Source organism: Idiotropiscis lumnitzeri, chromosome 5 (assembly GCF_059441095.1).
Source record: "Idiotropiscis lumnitzeri isolate Australia: NSW breed Sydney's pygmy pipehorse chromosome 5, RoL_Ilum_1.0, whole genome shotgun sequence".
Taxonomy (NCBI): Eukaryota; Metazoa; Chordata; class Actinopteri; order Syngnathiformes; family Syngnathidae; genus Idiotropiscis; species Idiotropiscis lumnitzeri.
In genome coordinates this window covers 6397761-6419086 of record NC_142395.1, presented here as the reverse complement: position 1 = coordinate 6419086, position 21326 = coordinate 6397761, and the positions used below count along the sequence as shown (strand labels likewise).

General features: G+C 39.6%; 2 protein-coding genes across 2 annotated transcripts; both read left to right on the top strand.

The window, feature by feature from the left end:
* Positions 1–417: 417 nt before the first annotated feature.
* On the top strand, positions 418–6178 carry crybgx (crystallin beta gamma X). Its single transcript, XM_088297224.1, has 6 exons — positions 418–577; positions 851–899; positions 1206–1327; positions 1685–1820; positions 1973–2112; positions 5959–6178. Exons 1-6 carry the CDS (start codon positions 534–536, stop codon positions 6089–6091), a joined length of 624 nt encoding a protein of 207 aa, XP_088153350.1. The 5' UTR covers positions 418–533; the 3' UTR covers positions 6092–6178.
* Positions 6179–9936: 3758 nt separating this feature from the next.
* On the top strand, positions 9937–18282 carry LOC148336719 (uncharacterized). The gene is made up of 14 exons (XM_088296059.1): positions 9937–10102; positions 10490–10695; positions 10838–10975; positions 11317–11458; positions 11612–12617; positions 12847–12988; positions 13437–13583; positions 13658–13729; positions 15044–15108; positions 15217–15407; positions 15490–15890; positions 16087–16186; positions 16510–16708; positions 16784–18282. Exons 1-14 carry the CDS (start codon positions 9983–9985, stop codon positions 16918–16920), a joined length of 3066 nt encoding a protein of 1021 aa, XP_088152185.1. The 5' UTR covers positions 9937–9982; the 3' UTR covers positions 16921–18282.
* Positions 18283–21326: the final 3044 nt, after the last annotated feature.

Below are 21326 nucleotides of genomic sequence, written 5' to 3'. Positions count from 1 at the left end.
TTCTCCCGAACAGTCTGCATCAACGCGATGTGTGAGAGCTGTATGACAGTCTGTTGGTTGTACGTTTCACGATTGTGTCACTATGCAATGGCAACAAAAGTAATGCTGTATGTTTCCAAAGCTGGGAGCACTACAGTGAGCAGCCTCTCAGGGTCGTGACCTTTTCAGTGAACACAGCAGCCTAGAACTCGGGCGACACACAAAGCATGAATACAGTCATTATCATGAAGTGTATTGTTTTCAGGCTCTTCTACAAAATGCTGAATTGTTCAAAGCTAAACCAGCTTGGCATGGCACTTTTCTGTGCACACATGAACATGTCAGAATGTGAGATGCTTCTCTCACCTTGTTGCATTTGCAATTTTATTACCTGATGTGTTCATTTTGACAGAGAAACCCATGGGGCTTGTGCGCTTAGCATAACTATAGCCCTGGACAACTGTTAAGAGAACCACTGCGAGCGTTCTAGCAACTGTCAGCTCAACCTAACATGCTCTATTTAAGGAGCTTTCTTGTCGCCTCACTGAGCGGACATGAACGTCTTTACTAAGGTCCCAGGATTAGTTCCACCAACCAGGTATGTTGACAGCCATGTGTTGCACATGCAGGTCCTCATTTCAGGTCAGTACAAGTAGCTGGGCCCTTGGATCCACTGTTCACCCCTGCTGTGCTTTCAGTGACAACACAAATCATCTAAAATGGCTGAGGGGACATGCACATTTCAAGTGCAAAGTTATTTAACTTATCCAAAATTGAATGGGATTGATGATATTCTCAAATAGACAAATACAAGGGATTGTCATTACTGGCTATATTATGTGATCAAACTCACGATTGTCTTTATCTGCAGCAAACTGGGGTCTGTGCTCCAACGTGCCTTCTACGGGTCCAGTGGGAGGGTAAGTCACTTCATGTCTTTAGTTCTTGCTCTTCTTGACGTGTAGTTAAAAACACACTTATGCTGCAGTTGGATATGGGTGTTTTTTGTTTGTTTGTTTAAACAAATCAGGCAGTATGAATGCAAAGGGTTTTTTTTTTTTCTACACGGAGAGGTGGAAATATTCTGTTTTTAAAAAGCATGGCTGCTCTCAATCGGTTACTAAATCACATTTTACCAAATTTAGAGAAATATGCCGTATTATGCTGTGCCTGATCACGTCATGACATAACATCCTGCTCAACTGTCGTCTTTATTTTCCACTTAGGTGACCCTTTATGAGCAACGTAACTTTGCAGGCAGACATCTGGACCTGACTTCAGACTGTGCAAGGCTCAGTGACAAGAATTTCCCAGAGAAATGCAACTCTGTGCAGGTGGAGAGTGGAGCGTAAGTGCACACTGCAATCTAGAGGTGAAAAGAGGACACTGCAATACTCCAATGCAGGGCTGCCCCACTCAATGGAAATCAGTGCTCGCTTTGCTTTCTCTAATCAAAATTCAAATCTGTAAAAACAAATACAAAATGATTAAGAAAAACAACAGTTCTCTGCCACCATAATATTCCTGTTTTCTTTTCTTATATCTCTTCTGAATGCTATACTTTGTCCAAAATGAATGACCATTATTAAACTAGAATGCATAATGGATAATTTGATGGGCTAAATGAATTTGACTTTCACTATTTTACTAAATTCAGCTTTGATAATAAAATTGCAGCTCATTCACCTCTCTTCGCCCACTCCAGATGGATCGGTTACGAACATGACAACTTCAGAGGTCGCCAGTACCTGTGGGACATGTCTGATCATGGCGAGTACAACTGCTTTGACAAGTGGTGTGCACAGGCCGATCTCGTCTCCTCCGTCCGAGCGGTCAAGCAGGTGAAAGAGCACACATACCACATTGTGGCAGTTGCAGACGAAACACCTCATGCTGCAGGTTGCAGAAAGAGTCTTTTCTTCAGGAGGCTGTTATTTTGAATGGAAAATCAGAACACTAAAATAACTTGCATTTGGATAATGTTTCTTTGTAGGACAACAACCCTGCAAAAGCTCAGCTGTTTGAGCGAGCCGGGTTCTCCGGTAAGAAGATGGAGATCCTGGATGACATTCCTAATCTGATGAGCCGCTACAGTCTCAACAGAGTCGCCTCCATTCGTGTGCTAGGAGGAGCGTAAGTACAGAAATTTTTCATTAATGCTCCTGAGGGGCCACATATGACTGGTTGCTCCTAACCAGATATATGAAAAAAAATCAATGTTAAATATGGATAAAAGATGTGCATGTCTACTTTATTTTTATTATACCAATGTACAGAACAGTATCTTAATATAAGTGAACGTTCAAATGCATATATAAAATAACCTTTGAACTGCAAAGGCATTGAAGCAAATAAAAAATAAAAAAAAGAATAAAAAAACACCTTATTCAGCTTTTCAAAATCCCCAAATTAATTGGCTGGCTGACTCACCTGTACAATATAACAGTGCAGTAGCGTTGCACTCTGCTTTTTAGGAGCCCTACAAAGCCAGTGTCTCCCCATTGCATCATGGGGTACGCCATCTGTACAGCCGCTTGTCCAAGCCATCATACACATTTGGAACACCGAGAAGTGTTGACTATATCCTCGTTTTTGGACACACGTTTTGTAACTCCTCACACACTTCAAACGAACTGTCAACTTTTCTTGTGTGTGTGTGTATGTGTGTGTGTGTTGAGGGTATCAGTGTTGTTTGTCTACTTCTAACGGAAGGCTTCATTAATTTTTTTATGTGTGCGTGGTAGTACTTAATTTACAACTTGAAGTTTAGCTTGGAAAAACGGAAAAGAGCTAAAAAAATACATCTCTACATTCTTATATTTCACTTTTATAGCAACATTTTCAACACACGGGTATGTCCAATGATACTCACGTGTGCATGTTGCATCAATGCACACTGTAAAAAATATTTACTTGAAAAATCCGAGGAAAGTTTTATCACTCAAAAATTCACAAAGGGGCTCAATCTCCTTTTGGAGATATCAGCAAATTGCTGGCAGCAATATACTCACCCCAAGTAGCAGAGCCATATCTCAGGTGTAGCGCAGCCGTTTCAAAATTTGGAGACGGTAAAGGTTTATATACAAGTTTTGTCGAGCCCACACACGAACATGCAGGTACGTGCACTCGCACGTGTGCGATGGACATTTCACGAACAGGAGTTATTTACAATTGGAGAGGAGACACGCCACGCAGGTGACATTTAAAAAAACAACGCTATGTGGAGTGTCTATATTGAGCCGGAGGCACCTTGAAGTCACACTCGTCAATTAACAACTGAGACGACAAACAAAAAGCAGCACTGTTCGTTACACACGTTGGAGGAGATATTATTTGCACCATTGTCCATCTTTGTGTGGCTTGCAACGAACAGCAGAGGCCCTACTTTTGTAGACTGGTGCCTGCGCGCTCGTCCTAAAAACAGGCGTAACTTCTTTCTTGTACCAGCGCAATTGAGTCTAGTCTAGCGTGGTTGGGCCTATGTTGCCCTCATCTGGGCTCGTTCCCGAAACACCTGAGGATGTGGTGACAGAAAGTCGTCTGCGCTTGGCGGAAAAGTGGGCGCATCGTCATTTTCATGCAGTGACAATTATTCAGTTCGGCATCTCACTGGGCGTTTCTGCAAATTTGGTTCCAAAAATGGCGGTATAACGTGATATTAGTGTGTTTGATCATTCGATTTGACAAATCGGTGCTCTGCAGTTGTGAGTGGTGAACGTCGTGTATTTCATTCATAAAAAACGACATGAGCGTGAAACAATCCCTCTGAATCATTGATTAAACGTATATTATAATTACGTATATAAAACGTATATTATAATCGTCATCAAAAAATATTGTAAAAGTGTCGCTATTGTGTGTGAAGAAAACACAATCCCTTTGCACAGTGTTGGAATTTATCTTTATATCAATGTTAGAATTTAATTTTAAACCAATGTAAACTCGAATTAGTAATCTGACTCCAATTTGCGACCTTAACCAACTCTCACTCATCCAACAATATGCGCGCTCGTTCTGCAATAGAAAGGTATCAGGAAGCCGGCATTTTCACGCACAAAGTGGATTTATTCCCAATACAGATTTTCTACATGGCACCTAGATCTCGGATCCCTCTCAATACAAGTCTACACCTCTCGTGCCACCAACAGAACAGAACTTTTAGTTTTTCCAGTAGTCATTCATACTGTACAATATGTAAATGTAACAGAGACAAAGGCCTTCTGGCATGATTCTATTAGCTATGTGATGTTGCAGTTAACTTTAGCTTGCTCTCATTGGTCTTTCTCCTCCCGCCGAATCCCGTGGTGGCTCCTCCTGGTTGTGATCTTTCGATGGCTGCTCCTTCATCTCGTCTCGCTCCCTCCTTGCTGCTATCACCCTTTGTCCTGAAACATTCCACTCGTGCACGCTCTTGCAACCCCCATTCTGTTGCGCTTCACCAGTCACACTCTCAGCATTTTACAATATCACATTTTCATACATTGGATGCACCAACATCTAATGAACTATGTTAAGCTCAAACTCTTATATTCCTTTAATAGTCAAATGTATGAAATCCTTTAAGTGTAACCGAAGTTTAGACCATGCTAATGACCAGACACTCAGGAGAGGAATGCAGGAAGATTAGATCACAGCTGCACCACAGGAGGTGTGAACGAGACCCCTCTGAAACAATGGACTTCCATGCCAGGATCACAAAAGTGGCTCCGAGCAGTCTAACCTTTGTTCAGTTTTAAATTGACTGCCATTTACATTATCCTTTAACAGTAAGACTGTGCTTTGCGCTATACTTGCACCCAGAAAGAAAATAGGGTCCCATGACTGTGTCGCACTTCCTGGTCCACTCTTTATCCTGAGAGTATTTTGTGCTATCAAAAGACCAGCCAGCGTCGCATCTTTCACATCAAAAGTATTTATATTTCATAGTATTGAGAACGATACAGCTTCATTCTTTCCGGATTAATACCACAGAGGCATAGCTGTGCGTGTGCGTGTATATCATTGTGTAGTCTAGTCCAAAATTGAAACTCGTTACGGTTGTCTGGTGTCGTGTTTAAAGAACACGGCGGCCAGCTATTTTATTGTTGAAGTTGACATGGAAAAATAAATCATCAAATTACTTATAGACAAAATATGAACTTTTTACTGTTGCAACTGGCGTACATATGTTCATCAATCTTTTAAAAAGTGACGGCTTAGTTTGTTATGTTTCATGGTCTTTCAGCAAACCAGGCAGTGAACACATCTCCTTCCAACTTGAAAGACAGAATTTTCTTGAACTAATTTGGTATTGTGGTTGCTTTTTGCCTGGTGCCGCTCTTATGCCAAAGTACAGTGTAGTGGTTGGAGGCAGGCTCTAGTATGCAATGTGGTGAACAGTGTGATTACAATTTCAAGCTGCTCAGCGACCGTAAACATTTTTGCTTTCTCTAAGACAAATGGAACTCAACAAATGTTTAAATAGAAGAAAAGTTGATTTCTGGAGTATCTCAAAGTTCTGGACACAACCTGGTTGCAGCATACCCTCCAAAGTAACAATTTGTACTAGACATCCGAAGACCATTGCTGAGCTGAATGTTTTGTAAAGAGCAATCCCTCAAAATTCCTCCTTACCGTGATCAAGTTTGATAAGCAACCACAGAATACTTCTGGAAGAGGTTAATGCCGGCATAGGAGTCTCGACCAGTTTCAAATACTGTCCAAAGATTCACATATATTTTGCCAGCTTGAACTCTCACTTTTATTTGTGTTCCAATCACATTTTATGACCAGTTTATGCAGAAACTCAGGCAATTTGAAAGTGTTCACAATTTTCCTTCAACAGTAATTCATCAGTGCAAATTATTGCATGCCTTTTCACAATACACTACTTTATGACAACACGTAACAAAACGTCACCACTTTGCAATTGAGGGTTTGTTTTGTCACATCATTTAATTTGCAAATTTACTCTGCTTAATCTGTGTGTCTGTGCTGTAGGTGGGTTGTGTATCAGGAGCCAAACTACAGAGGGCCTCATTACATCCTGGAGAAACGAGACTTCAACAACTTCTCGGATTGGGGCAGTCAGAGCAACACTGTGGGGTCTATGAGGAAAGTCCGCTTCAATTAACTCTGCTCATCTATTGACTGTCTGACTCATTTTTACAGAGCTGTTTACTGTATTCACTTTAATAAACTGATTCATTTTTTTCTTTTACATGTTGTTGCATATTAATAAACACAAAAGTTGCAGACATTCAATATTGAATCAAATCATCATCACATTTAATCAAACCGAATTAAATCATTACACTTTAAAATCATTACATCCTTGAATACCTCGAGAAGGCCACATTCAAAATGACACTGCAAGGTTACGCTAAATCTAAATCGACTAGCCTCAAGTAAACACTAAACAACATGTTGTAATGACAATATAACAATACCGTCACATTCTTTATCCGCTTCATAGAAGCACAAATATTGGTGTTGTATTGATGAGCTAAAGGAGATGAGACATCTAAATTGACAGTACAGTGTTCCTTCGCCACTTCGTGCGTCATGTTTTGCGGCTTCACTGCTTTGCATTTTTTTTTTTTTATGGCCGTCGTTTCAAAGAGATGACTTGATACAGAGGCATTGTACCTACCACTCATACAAGGCACAAGATCGACCAATGAGATCACAAGTGGATTTATGCCATGAGCTGACTGGCTGCGCATCATCGCAGCATCACCCATAAGCGGATAGTAAACAGCTGTGTTCAGAAGCTGTTAGCGCCGCGGAATGCACTCTGCCACCTGACACTCAGCAGGACAATTAAAGATGACGAAACATTGTCAAATAATAAGTTAAAGTATGTCTTAAAACATCTTACCTTAACTAGAATCAAGCCTGTGTTGCATTTTACAAAGGTTCTTGTTTATGTGATTGTGCAAAGCGAAATTTAAACCATAATCCGTGTCGCTGTGGGCACATTGGGCGGGCTAACCAATGCTGAACACCTGTTAAAATAATAAGCTAACCACATTTGGCGGGTTTCAAGCTTGCGCTGTGTTTATAAGGGTAATAATATACAGCTAGCTTCACAAAAAATACATGATTTGATGTAACTAGACCCCTGCACTTAATGTCCCACTTCAACAGGAGGAACAAATACAGCAAACCCAAGTACTGGTGCAAATAGTTGTGTTCTGTAATCTTTTTTACCATATTGTTTGTATTTTTGAAACCCAGTGTGTTTCTTCTACCGTCGACAATTTAGCAGCTAGTCCTGGCTCAGAATCAGCTGTTCGCACTCTGGAGTGTGACCTGTATTCCTTTCCATAGTCTAAAATTTCACCTAAAGTCAGTTGGGATGTGCTCCAGCACCCCACAACCCTGAACAAGATAAACGGTATTAAGGGAGAGAAGTATTGGGGGAGAAGGTTCGGTTTGAATGTTTCCGTTCGGTTCCTTTGTGTTCTGTTCAGTACAAGGAGCCCCCAAAGACACGACTATACTTTTCCATAACTGTATATGCCTTCCTATCCAGAGCCAAACACTTTCGTGACAGAAAACGAAAGTAGATATTTAAAATGCATTGAACCATGAAAATAGCCGTGCCCAAGTAAATCCTTTGTGGCGTCATCAGCATAACCATGTCAGATAATACTTGCGGTGCTGTTTTAGTGAAGCCTTTTAGTTTTTTTAACAGACCATTTACTTCCTTGTGGTAAATCCCCACTCAATACGCTTGTATTTAATGAACCACTATTCTCTATTATGCTAAAACCTGCACAAGACAAACAAAAAATATGGTGCAAAGTAATGCCCACTGACAAGTTTGTTGAGCTAAAATTTGACTTTCCTGTACTATAATTTGCAAAATGTTTGCAAGAGTTCTCATGTTGGAATTGTGGGAATTATTCTAAAAGATATAAGCCGTACCATGCACACTTGTTCAATTGATAATGGTATGCTAGTTTTGTGGTGGATTATTTTCAGAAGCTTACCAGTAAATAGAATATCTGATTAGAAGGGGTCACTGATTGGGACTGTGTTGCACCACTTTTTTGGGGTCGTTCTGTTGGATGGAGGTGATGCACGTGCCCCCTGAGAATTTGTAAATTTGGTAGACTGCACTATGCCTTGCTAGGCATTCTGGTAGGCAGAGGTGCCACATCCCCTGCAAATCTAGCAATTTGGTGACAAAATGAAGACTAGATTTTAGAATCACTAACAGCAGGTCTAATTGGTGGCGCAGATAAACGCGATTTTGGTGGATTTGATCAAGCTGTATCGGCAAACAGACATGGCACTATATGTACGCGTGTGGGGTATGTCATTATATTTCATTTATCTATATGACAACAACTTGGGACTATCCCTCAATCAATGTAGTAATTGAGGGAATTATCATTTCTAGAATATTTTAATAGCAGCCTCTGATTGCAGCACAACTATGAGTGTGTGGGTGAATGGGTTATGGGGGGCTATGAGCGGGGGTTCACACACGGTGCAGGTATAAGGCGCTCTCCAATTGCCCACGTCACATGCACGGCCGACTGCATCATCCACAAAGGGAGATCTTGCAGTTTACTTGTATAAATGCACTTTGCGCGCACCAATATCATTGGCACAAAAAGAGGGCCCTCTATGTTCCTCTGTTTTCTCTATTCGCACGCTACAGTTTCCAATAGTCTTTCTTATTTGTGACAACTTAAATTGAAATTTCATTTCACCAACAAACATTACAGTGGATGAATTAGCTTTTCTTCTTCTAAAATAATCTTGTAAGAGTGTTTCCAGTCAAACTGGAAAAAAAGGAAACAGCAGCATTCTAAAACTGCAGACCATATAGACGCAAAATTGGAATTGGAATTTAGAATAGAATAGAATAGAATAGAAATCCCTTTATTGTCATTGTACTCAAGTGTGCAACGAGATTACAAATGATCACAAATACTGTTTGTCACCTGTGCAGTTTTGGACATTGAATAGAAACGTTTTTTCTTTAAAAAGTGCAAAGTTTATCAAATCTATAACATTATCAATATGTTATGCTCAAAATATTTATTGTTTTAATTTGATTTGTATAATTTCCTTTGCGGTATATTGGATTGACTTCAACTCAAGTGAACAGGCTCAACCACATTAGTTTTATCAGCAGTGTATTTCTCACGAGCCGAGCCTTATTCATTCTGTCATTTAAGCCAGATGCGCAGTAATGCACCTTTTCTTCACCTCTTTGTTTCCATTAAAAACCTCACAAAGTTAATGCTCATTCAATCAAAACAAAGTAAACCAGACTCTTGACTTGTTTGTGCAGAGTGGATTGGAAGAAAAGTTCAATAACACTTAAGAACACCATGCAAATGTATGTGCAGTCTTAATATCTGCGTATTGATATGAGACAAGCATTGCCTTTTGATTTGCAATTACATTTATTAATCATGAATGTAATCTGTACAAGTTGTTAGACGTGCTAACGAGCAACCACTTGGTTTCCTTTAAGCATCTGTACAAAAAATGTAATGAAGCAAAATGCAAAGGTGCCCATTCAGTTGAAAAGAGGAGATGCAGATATTAATTTCAATGCAACAAGTTTGGTTCTGCTTAGAGATAATGACAAACAAAAAGCTTAGGGCCTCAACTTAGATGACTCATTGTTACCCAATACGGTGGAATAATGACTGATGACAGGAGAAATCCAATTCTATTTTAAATTGCAAAAAATACAGAATTTCTGGACGTGTTCCATATCGAGATACAAAACAAGTTCTTCACACAATAAGTTTCACAGATATGCATCACAGCATTATTTGTTACTGTGTACGTTTAGTTGTAGCTGCCAGCTGTCCAAAAAGGATTAAACCTAGAAAAATAACCTAGTTTGTCTGCTCACTGAAACCAGTTTTAGCCCATTGTTATCAAACATACTGGACATACCTGTGAATTTAGTGTACCATGTTCACTGGGAACTCTGGATTTGTGTGTATAAAAAGGAGGCAGTCCAGAGCCAGTTTGAGTTTGGGGCATCATGGCTTCCATATCAGTGCTCCTGCTGCAGCTGCTGCTGATCTCATCGGTGTCTGCATTACGCTATTATGGAGGACGAAGTACCTTCTACAGCGAAAAAAACTCTGATGGAACATTTACAGTGAGTGGTTGAATTTAATTATTTGATCATCAAGGATTCTGTCATTCTGTGTGAGATAAATATGTCGTACACATTTATCATTGTTGATTTTAGTGATTGTATTCGATCAATCCCATTGATATATCTTCTGATCTGTAGTTATTTGGTGAATTTTGTCACATCACCTTATACCTTTTGTATCTCCTTTAAACAACAATGACAAACACTTCACGAAAGGATTGAACACTACGATCGAGATAGGGACTGCATGGATCGGCCCGTGGATAGTGAAAATACTAATAAAATTGACACCCATTGAAATGCATTGGATGAAAATAGGGAAAATAATCCAGTGAAATCTCCCCCCCCCACCCCAATAAAAAAATATGATTTGATTATTTTTTACAGGTCAACATTAGCACCAAGACAACCTTTGATGGATGTCACCAGTCTGAAAACATGCATTGTTACAATGGCAACTGTGGATATGAAGTCAGTAGGCACAGAGTTGTACTTGACAACAGCACCAATTCGCCGAAATATACCAGCCAATGGTGTGAAGCCGAAACTGTGATCACAAGACGCGTCCCATCCAACAAACCTTTCTCTATGCTGTAAGAGTTTTCCTTATCGTGGTCATTTAAAATCTGCAAACTTTGTCTCTCATAAATAAATTTCGGTACTCAGTCATATTGTTATGCCTGCATATTGAGTCGAGTATCAGTATTTCCGGACTTCTATTCCCAAACCTCGCAGGACAAACAGCTGTTGCTGGATTCCAAAAAGGAACCCCATGAAAAGTTGGCGCACACTGACCACTGTGGATTTGGGGACAAGATCTGACACAAGAAAGCCAAACAAATCGCCAGCAACCGGGATGCTACCTTTTGTTCGGTAACAATCAAAGGAACAAACACTCTAATTACTACATTTTAGGAAGGAACTGCCATTAGGGTGCAAAATAAATGCCATGATTGCGAGAGCCACATAACTGTTCTTGATTTTCAGTGAAAGACTCCTTTAATACAATTGCTGTCTAGTTTACTGTCCTGTGAAATGTAATATGATAAATAATTGTTTTCATTTTAACCTTGTATGACAAACTGGGATGTCTAGTATTTGGTACAAAGAATAGGATTTTCTTATGAAATGAAAGTAACCCATGCTGCAATCATTTTCAATGTGATGAAGTGACAAGGCATGAAGGAAAAATGTTTAATTCTTGTTTTCTCAAGTGTTCCTCAAAACTGCCCTCGGGCATACAAGATAATGGCCTTTGATGCTGATGCTGGTGACCGAGTACGGTGCAGATATGGAAACGTTGCGACTAGAGAATGCAGTTCGTCCATTCGTCCTGTAGGCTTTTATCTGGATCAGGTTTGTGGAAAGTCTGATTTTAGCTTGGAATAGAAATACAATACAATAAAATGCAATGCAACTTTATTTATATAGCGCATTTCACAACAACTGGAGCTGCAAAATGGAAATGTAAATAAATAAATCATAAATAAGATTATTTATTTTCACCAGGACTCTTGCACTTTGCACTACAACTATGCCTCATCCAATCCCAGTGTTTATGGATTTGAATTGGTGGTGGAGGACTTTCCACAACAGCCCATCACTTTAACCTACAGTGATGGCTCCCATTCGTCCAAGTCTCCACTGATGGCCAGGAGAAAGAGGCAAGCATACAATCCATATTCTTGGTACTGGCACACATCTCCACCCAGAAAGGTACAGTGGAACCCTACAACACCACGCGCTTGGTCACATTGGGCCACAACAACTCCAGACCTGTGGTGGCAAAATCGAACAACAACAAGAAAAAGAGCGCCTCCTACAGGCTCTACAACTGAAACAGCTCCGTCCACCTGGTGGTGGTGGGAATTTACAACTACATACCCTTGGTCACATTGGGCCACAACAACCCCAGATCCGAGGTGGCAAAGTCGAACAACAACAAAGAAAAGAGCGCCTCGTACACACTCTACAACTGAAAGAGAACCATCCACCCGGTGGTGGTGGGAATCTACAACAGCACAACCTTGGTCACATTGGGCCACAACAACCCCAGACCCGAGGTGGCAAAGTCGAACTACAACGAAGAAAAGAGCGCCTCCTACACACTCTACAACTGAAAGAGAACCATCGACCCGGTGGTGGTGGGAATCTACAACAGCACAACCTTGGTCACATTGGGCCACAACAACCCCAGACCCGAGGTGGCAAAGTCGAACTACAACGAAGAAAAGAGCGCCTCCTACACACTCTACAACTGAAAGAGAACCATCGACCCGGTGGTGGTGGGAATCTACAACAGCACAACCTTGGTCACATTGGGCCACAACAAGCCCAGATCCGTGGTGGCAAAGTCAAGGCTCTCGGGCTAAACCAACACCAACCCACTGGGCATTGTGGAAAACAACACCAGCAACAACACCCCGGTGGTGGTGGCATGAGAGAACCACTACATCACGCCCATCCACCCCAACCCCATCTCTCAGCAAACTACCCTTGCAATTTTCATTACTGGGTAAGCATGGTCTTATTGGACTAAGAAAAGATATGGCCATGGTACAGTATATGAATCATATGACTGCATAGAGATAAGAGTTTTTGATCATTTTATTGTATTATAGCTAGGGAAATGAACAAATAACAACTCTACTGTGTAGGAAATACTAGCACTAGCACAGCACATTTATCAGAATATTAAATACTTAACCTTACAATATTGAAATCAATATCTTACTGGCTTTCAGTGGATCCTCCTGTTCCTTCATGTCAAGAGGGACATTACATACCAAGGCTCGTGTATCCAACACCCCAGAATGGAAAACGTATTTATGCAGAGGTTGATAAAGAAGTGGAAATCAGAGTCAAAGCGCAAGTTATGTATGCACAGTAAGTGAAAAGCAAATGTCATGGTTGAGGTTATGTCTTGGTGGGAAAAGCAAAAAAAAAGGCAGGAGGAACCAAGTGCACGGAAGCAGGCAAGGTAAAACAAGAATGCAGGGTATTCTCGAAAATTATATTCACAGAAAAAGGAAAATAGATATAATCATGTCGAATAAAGAAAGAATAGAATAGAAAAGTCCATAAAGTTGAGACAGCAAGTGGACAAAGAATTGCGAGGAACACCTGAGGCAACATGACAGATGACATTGGACAAGGACTTGAGGCAAAGTGCACAAAAAAAAAGGAAAATAAAAGGGGAACAGGAATATTGTGAATATAGTTTTGTTACGTTATTGGTTTCATGAGCATCTTACAAATGAACTACAATAGAATTATATTTCCATATTGAGCAAAATTATAGATTTTTTTTGTTTCATTTTTTTTAATGATCCAGGTTACATGACATCATAATGAGTGGGCCGAAGAATATCAATAAGCACAGAACCACATATGATGAGTTTGTCATAAGGTGGATACCCAGGCCTGGCGATGAGGGGAGACATTATCCACTCTGCTTCGCTGTTGAATCGGTCACATCAAGGTTAGTTTTGAAACTTCTTTTCTATTAGTAATAATATGTAAAAGCAATTCTTAAGCGCTTTATATATTCTGCAGGTCTGCTACAACCACAATGGAACCCTCATATCATTACGCATATCATCACGATTACACTACCGAATATCCGAGGTAAGTAATTGTGCACACTAAGAGGGGAGAGTGCAATGCTCATTTTGTCATCACCACTTTAATATTGTACAATTAAATAGAAATTCACGTCTTAGTCGGCCTAATGTCTGCACTGACGGGGCAAGGGTTTTTTATCCTTGAGGGGGACAAGGATCAGTCCCTCCAAGATTTCGCTGATATATTTTATGTTTGTTACGGGCTAAAATGCCTGATTTCGAAAGATTTCTTTCTATGAGTTGCAATAAAAGTTGCCCTTTTGATTAAAAATGTTTTGCTCAAAACCCAACTTGTTTACAAAAAGTATAACTTTCGGAAAATATTTTGTAGATTTTGTTACAAAAGGTGTTTGGAAAAGCGACAGATATTTCCAAATGTATATATTCTTTATTGAGAACGGGGAAAATATCTCTTGACAGAGCAGAAGTTAACGCATGTTCACCTTTAAACACATTTTAGCTTCTAAACTGATAAGCTCATCATTGAACAACGCAGGTTCACATTACTTGGAGAAGTGCAAATAATTTCTTCTTAAAATCAAAAGTACAATTATTTTTATTGATGTACGTACACATTATAATCGAAATATATCAAATAAAGTGCCAAAACTATCAAATTCCATCTTGTGGCACGTGGATTTAGGGCCACGCTTTCTGCCTGGGATATTTTTCAATCATAAACTGGAGGTACCTTCTTTTTCGTGGGCCTGGCTGCTAGAACATTTGTGAAAAGCTTAACTTGAAGGCATTGACTTCTTCGAATGGTTTTCGAACTGTCTCGCCGATCAGGTCCCTTATATGTGCCACACATATAGCGTGAATGGACTTTGGAAACAATGAATGCAATGCCGTTTTATAGGCCGCCTTCATGTAGGCTGCATTATCTGTGTCAAACACTTTGACATTTTCATTTGATACGGCATATTGATGGAGGCACTGCACCACAGCTTGGGATACTGTTGAGTGGTGGCATTGCTAAAGAAAACCAGTGCAATGAAATAGAAAGACAGATGAGAAACGTGCATTAAAAAAAAAAAGTTGCAGGAAAGTTGCAGTGTTTGGACAAAGTTGTGATTAAGTGCGATGTTACAGTCTTTTCTTGATTTTGCTTAAATAATCCTGGAGGGACTGAAGGATATCTCAAGGGGGCAGTGTCCCTGCAACCTCCCCTCTAGTTGCACCAGTGAATGTAAGAAACATATTGTTCAATAGCAATACAGTTGAGCAAAGCTTCATCGACGCATTAAAAGTAAATGACTCTTTTCGGTGATTTAAAAAAAAAAATCATCTTAACAATGTATCCGCCAATTCTGTGCAGGTCCAATCGATTCGTCTATCAATCTGAAATGACATGCGTTCTGCTTGAAGTTGAGAAGCAGACAGGTAAGTCATGTATTAGTCCCGGCAGTTAGTTTTGAAAGTAATTCAGGAACAAAAAACATGTCTGCAGTTTTCAACTCAAAGCGGTTACAAACAAGCGATCCGTTTCAGTTAAAGCGAAGGTGACCTGCGCTGAGTCCAGTATGACGGTGGAAGTGGAGAAAGCGTCACTCCACTGGATCCATTTGGATCACCTACGTCTCAATGATCCCAGCAACATTGAGTGCAGTCTCCAAAGACACTCCAACAGCACACATGTAATTGCTGTCATCCCGCTGAACTCTTGTGGCACTCAGCTGGAGGTACGGTAATGGATTGAATTTTTAATGAATTAAAACCTTGACTATGAGTTCACAAGTGAATCAGTAACATTTTGCTCTGCAGGAGGATGAAGAAAATCTCATTTTCAAGAATGAAATAATCACCGTGGACAACCCTCAGCACACCATCACCAGGACGCACAGGCTGGAAGTCGGCTTCCACTGCCAGTATCCCAAACGAGGAAATGTGTCCCAGAGTTTCACTGCTCACAGACAAAGCATCATAGTTTGGGAAAAGGGCTTTGGCATGTTCACCTACCAGTTTGAGTTCTACCCAGATGCCCAATTCCAAACCATGATGAATCCAACCTCATACCCGCTGGACTATGAACTAGGAAGCAGGATTTACATGAAGATTGAGGCCTCCTCTGCCACCAACAACACTGAACTATTTGTGGAATCCTGCCGAGCCGCTCCATATGACAACCCCAACTTTCGGCCAACTTACTCCATCATTGAAGATGGGTACGCTTACAACTCGTTTGTCGTCTTGTTGCTCGGGCTATATTTGTAGAATTGACTATAGTGCTTGAACGTTACTGAACTGAAATATATACATGTCAAGCAGAAAGAAATCGTCACTTTTGTGATCTACTGTCCAGTGTAAATAGTGCATGCCTGTTTCAAGACATTGCATCATGCTTTTATGTGCTCTGATTAGATGTGCGGTGGATACGACAGTTCAGATCTACACGCGCGCTCATAAACATGAATTCAAGTTCAGCATGGAGGCCTTCAAGTTCATTGGATTGCATGATCATGTGAGTATCAAGCTATCTATATCAACATTGCTCATGCAAGGAAAAAAGAAAAAAACATGGTCGTTTTAGCAACAAATTGCACCGTCCTGTTTGGGTGCTGGAGCCTATCCCGTCTGACTTTGGCCAAAAGGCAGACTGGTTGCCAGTCAGTTGTTGGGCACATACACAGATGAACAACCATTTGCACTCACATTTATTCCACCACTGAGCAGGATCCGAACGCAGGCAGATTTTGATTTTAGAAAACATCTATTGCATTTTTAGTGAGGGGGCTTAAACTAACTACTGTCAATAGCACTCAATTCATTTGTTAATTTCTTCAGGTGTACATCAGCTGTTCAGTCTTGATGTGTGAGGCAGGAAACCCCAACACCAGGTGCTCACATGGATGCCTGAAGACCATCTGGACAGATGTTAACCATCATCACGTCAAGAGGGAGGCTGTCATCCAGAGTGCCAAGCATTTTGTTTCGCAAGGACCACTGCGCCTGAAGAGATCAACAGAGGGTGTTGGACGCGCAGGTAGGATGACATGATGTATGACTTTATTTTCCGAATTGTTTCTCTGTCTAAAAATGGTGTGTTTTTTCTCTCTAGGGATGAATTTCAATATGAACCTCATCTTCATCGCGGGATGTCTTCTCGCGGTTGTTGGCATGATCAGCGCTGTTGTCATGTACAAAGCTAAAATGTCACGTGTGAAATACGAACGTTTGCCGGCATTTGAACGCTAAACACTAGTAGGCCGAATTTTTTTCTACATTATTCACGTGGAATTGTTTGAAATCAAATGTATAATTGGATTTGCGAAATCATGATTGGGGATGTATGTCAAGATTGGAATGGACGAAATACTGTACATTCAAAATGATCATCACCTTTAAATGATATTCATACTCATGTGTTCTTGTTTGGAAGATACTGTAGTTTATAGCAGCTCGGACACCGATCGTGATTGGCCAATTTTCGTGGAAAAAAAACATGATTAGTATATGTCAATCAATGCTGTTCATTGACAATCACAAAAGAATCACATCGAAAGTCTCGTTAAAGGTTTCCCATTCTTTTTATTATAAAGAATCGTTTACGCCTCGCAACAGTCCTCCATGAAGCATACTGATTATCTTTGTGCTTATTCCAAATATGACAATAATAAATATGTTTCCCTATTTTCTGACAAGTTATAGACCAAACCAGGAACTGAATCATAAAACTGGTCAACAGCAAACTTTAATCAGAGATGGCTTTATGTGTAATTATATTTTTGGTGCTGCTTTAAAAAAAAAAAAAAAAAAGAAGAAGCCTTTTCTAGCACATCAGGTTTTTGAGATATTTTCTTTCTTTTTTTTTTTTTTTAAGTTTGACCTACAATAGCTTCAGCAATACAGATTTTACCATCCGTTATGTTAGCTGATTTACTAGAAAAAACTATGGCAGATTCGGAATCAGTGCAAAAAGCAAATCTAAATCACCAAGAAAAATGTAATTGCAGCTCTGATTAAAAATCTTTAGTAAAAATTAGTTGACCAGTGTAATATTGTATAATGTTTGTACATTATCTGCAATGCCAATCTCAAATCATGTCATTAAAAAAAAAATCCACAGATTAATTGATTATAAAAATTAATTTGCAGCTCTAAAATTGAAGAATGTGCAACTAATCCAAGTGATCGGTATTGGAATCGGTACGGGCCGATCTCACTCATGGATGATCATATCAGAATCCGCAGCATAAAACCTTGATCGGAACACCCCTAGTAGTTTACAATCATAAAGACAGTGAACAATGTAATTGAGTGTAAATGCCGCAACAACCACAATTGCACGAGTATGAATTAAGCATTGTGCTTGCTTAAAATTCTCAGGGTTTCTTGTGTTCGATTTTTTTCTAAATTATCGCAGAAAAGTCAATCAACCACCGCTGCGGATGTTTAATTAGTGAAAATGATTGCATAAAATTTCTGGTATGATCCTACCATGAAACGACGGTCACTCGAGGGGACACTTAGAATGACAATCTAGAAGAACATTACGTATTTGATGAAAGTTCATTGATTGCCACTGTTTGACGTTCATAAAAACACTTTCATACATTATCCGGCATGTCCATTTTTGCTGACAGATGAGGCGTGACCATAAAGAGACAATACAGTAACAGCCAAGCTCATGACTTCAATGGCTCAAACATCCATCATTCTGCAACACTTTATATACGCCGTCCATATTCTCAGACATCTGACATAGAAGGGCGTCTTGATTTAATTAGGGCGATTTGCCACTTTCTGACATTCTTCAAGTATATAGTACATAATCTTGACTAGATATAGGCACTTCTATTTATCATATTTATAATTTACATGCCCGTGACGTAACTGAGCATGAAATAACTGTACCTGAAAAACGGTTGGTCACAGAAATGTTTAAAAAAAACAACAAAAGTGTAATAATTGTGTCTACGTAACAAAGCATTCATCTGTAACACTTCATAAAAAGTACACTCTAATAAGCATTAGCTAAGCATTTGTAAATACGGAAGTTATCATTCATGAAGCATATTTCTGACATGAATAATCATTTGCATATAGTTTGTAAATACCTTATTGTAAGGTGTTACCTATCATTTTGCATGGTACCACCTGATACTTTTTTTTGGCTGATATCAAACTACAATATAGAATATGCACTTTTCTGGCACATTTGACTTTTATTCTCATTTTCCAGGATACAAGGGAAGCCTGATACTGGGTGACTTCTAAGAAAAATGATTAATCTAATTTTTAACTGACAACATAAACTTCCTAAAATAGAAGAATAACCCCCCCCCTCCAAAAAAAAAACAACAACACAATATTGCAGTTTTTATTTGAAGACATTTCCAATAAAATAAAACACTGGTATTTGTTGACAGACAAATGACACCAGTCTTCCTCAAGGAATCCTGTATGAGCATAAGTAATGCATGATGGGTCTTTAGAATTACATGACTAACAGGTAAATATTTTAAAGTTGTCACACAGAGTCGTATCAACATACCTATTACCTAGTATTGTGTCAAAAAAAGGCGCTAAGTCATTTATAAATACTTAACAAAATTATTTAGTGACATTAACCTATGTACTGTGGCCACCATATTGTCTTTGGATATTAAAAAAAAAAAAAGTCTGCATAACGTCATTCCATAGTTTATGAAACTTATTTAAGCATCCTAGGTTTGCCTTCACGTAGACATCTAATAATGAAAATGTGGTCAAGCTTTTAAATTCTCCATATTGAATTCTCCGTGTTTTCAAACTACAAAAGAGCAATTACAATAATTAATCCATCAAAATATACTGAACCAACAAATTCACTATTGATCAAATAAAACATTCTGAAATTTTATGATTTGGCAGAGTTTAAAATAACACAATGTGCAAAGTAAACAATAACCTGCTCTGTCACAAAATTCTGAAACTGTTACGGAAGAAGTGAGATTGCGTGTAATGCAATGAAATATTGATTACGAGTATGAGAATATAACACAAATGTGCCAGAATGTGTGCGTCTGTCCTGCATGCTGTATGCATATGCAGAGGTGGGCAATTTACTACATTTTGCCGGTCGGTCGTTCGTCAGCAGCCACGCCACCCTTCCGTCATCATCAGTCCATAATTTTTGTCAAGCTAAACTAAACTATACCCATCAATCCATCAGCCTGTCTCGTTACCTTCACATTGCTTCAATCAGTTTTTTTTTGTTTTTTTTTTAAATACAGCGTATGGCTATGAACAACATGGTGTTCTGCATTCCAATTGGCTCCATTCTAAAATGTAATCAAAGTTGGCATGTTTGTTTCAAGGAATCGTCTCACGCTGAAGGAAAAAAAAATACTATTAATTACTATTAATCAAATGTCTATTGTGCTATTCCGTTCAAGTCTGTCGACCCGCTCACCGTGTCAGAATACGAATGTACTTCACCACACACTTAATGCTGATTTGAGAAAAAAAAATCTTAACATTTTCACACATTTCTCTCTGTTTAAAGACATTTTTGAGAGCAAATAATTCATTTATTCACTTCATGAATTTAACTTATTGCAGGTATTTTGGGGCTTGTTTATTCATCCTCACCAACAAACACAGAGGAGACACACTGTGCATGTTTCTGTCAGAGAAATGAGCATCAGCCAGAGACGGGATGAAATGTCCGACGGTACTTGACTCCGTTAGTAATCATGACACTGACGGACGAAAATGCACTTCCACCGGTGACGGACGGACGGACCGGAATGCCCACCTCTGGACATATGTACGTAGAAGTATAAATGCAGTTGACTACGTTTACATGTTGACTTGTTGGGATATGGATGGCCTGTTTCTGTATAAATATGAAACAAGTCAATAGGACAAACAACTAGGGAAGAACTGGATCAGTTCTTTCCTTCTACCTCTTCCTCTCCTTTGAACATGTTAACAGTGTTAAATGGTGACCATTCATGTTTTCTCAGCAACACATTCAATTTTGAGTCATTTGTAGGGATACATTGTATAAAAGTGACTGATAGTTACGGATCAGAACGGAGCTGAAAATAGATTTAGGATGCTGTGGATAAATAGCTAATAACTGACATCAGCATGTGATTCATGTACGGACTTGGTTATGGGCCACAAATGTCTGCAACCCCGTTTCACAACCTAGGCTCTAATCTAGCATTTTTTGTACTTGATGTTTGAAGGTGATCCTTCAAATGGTAGACTATTTTTTAAGGATAGATTGAGTAATATACAAAACTGCAGATTTGATTTGGAAACAATGTGTCAGGATCGCCTTGCGGCGAGGAGGGGGGAGGACCCAAGATGCGAGGAAGCAGTGGAAGGTGTAACTTAAAGGGGATTTATTGAAAAGCTCAAACAGGGACAAACAACGTGGCAGGGTGAAAAATAACCAGGCAAACTAAACAAGACTGAACGGCCAAAAGGACAAGGAACAAAACGAGACGGGAACAAACTAAGCGGACAGGGACAGGAGACCAGGGCGGAGAGCATGAACTTGGCAGGGAAACAAACGCGGTCGTGGAAGTCCATGAAGAGCGGCAAATGACCCGACACCGCGTTGTCGGTCTGGGAGGTTTAAATAGACAGAGTGATCAGGGGAGCAG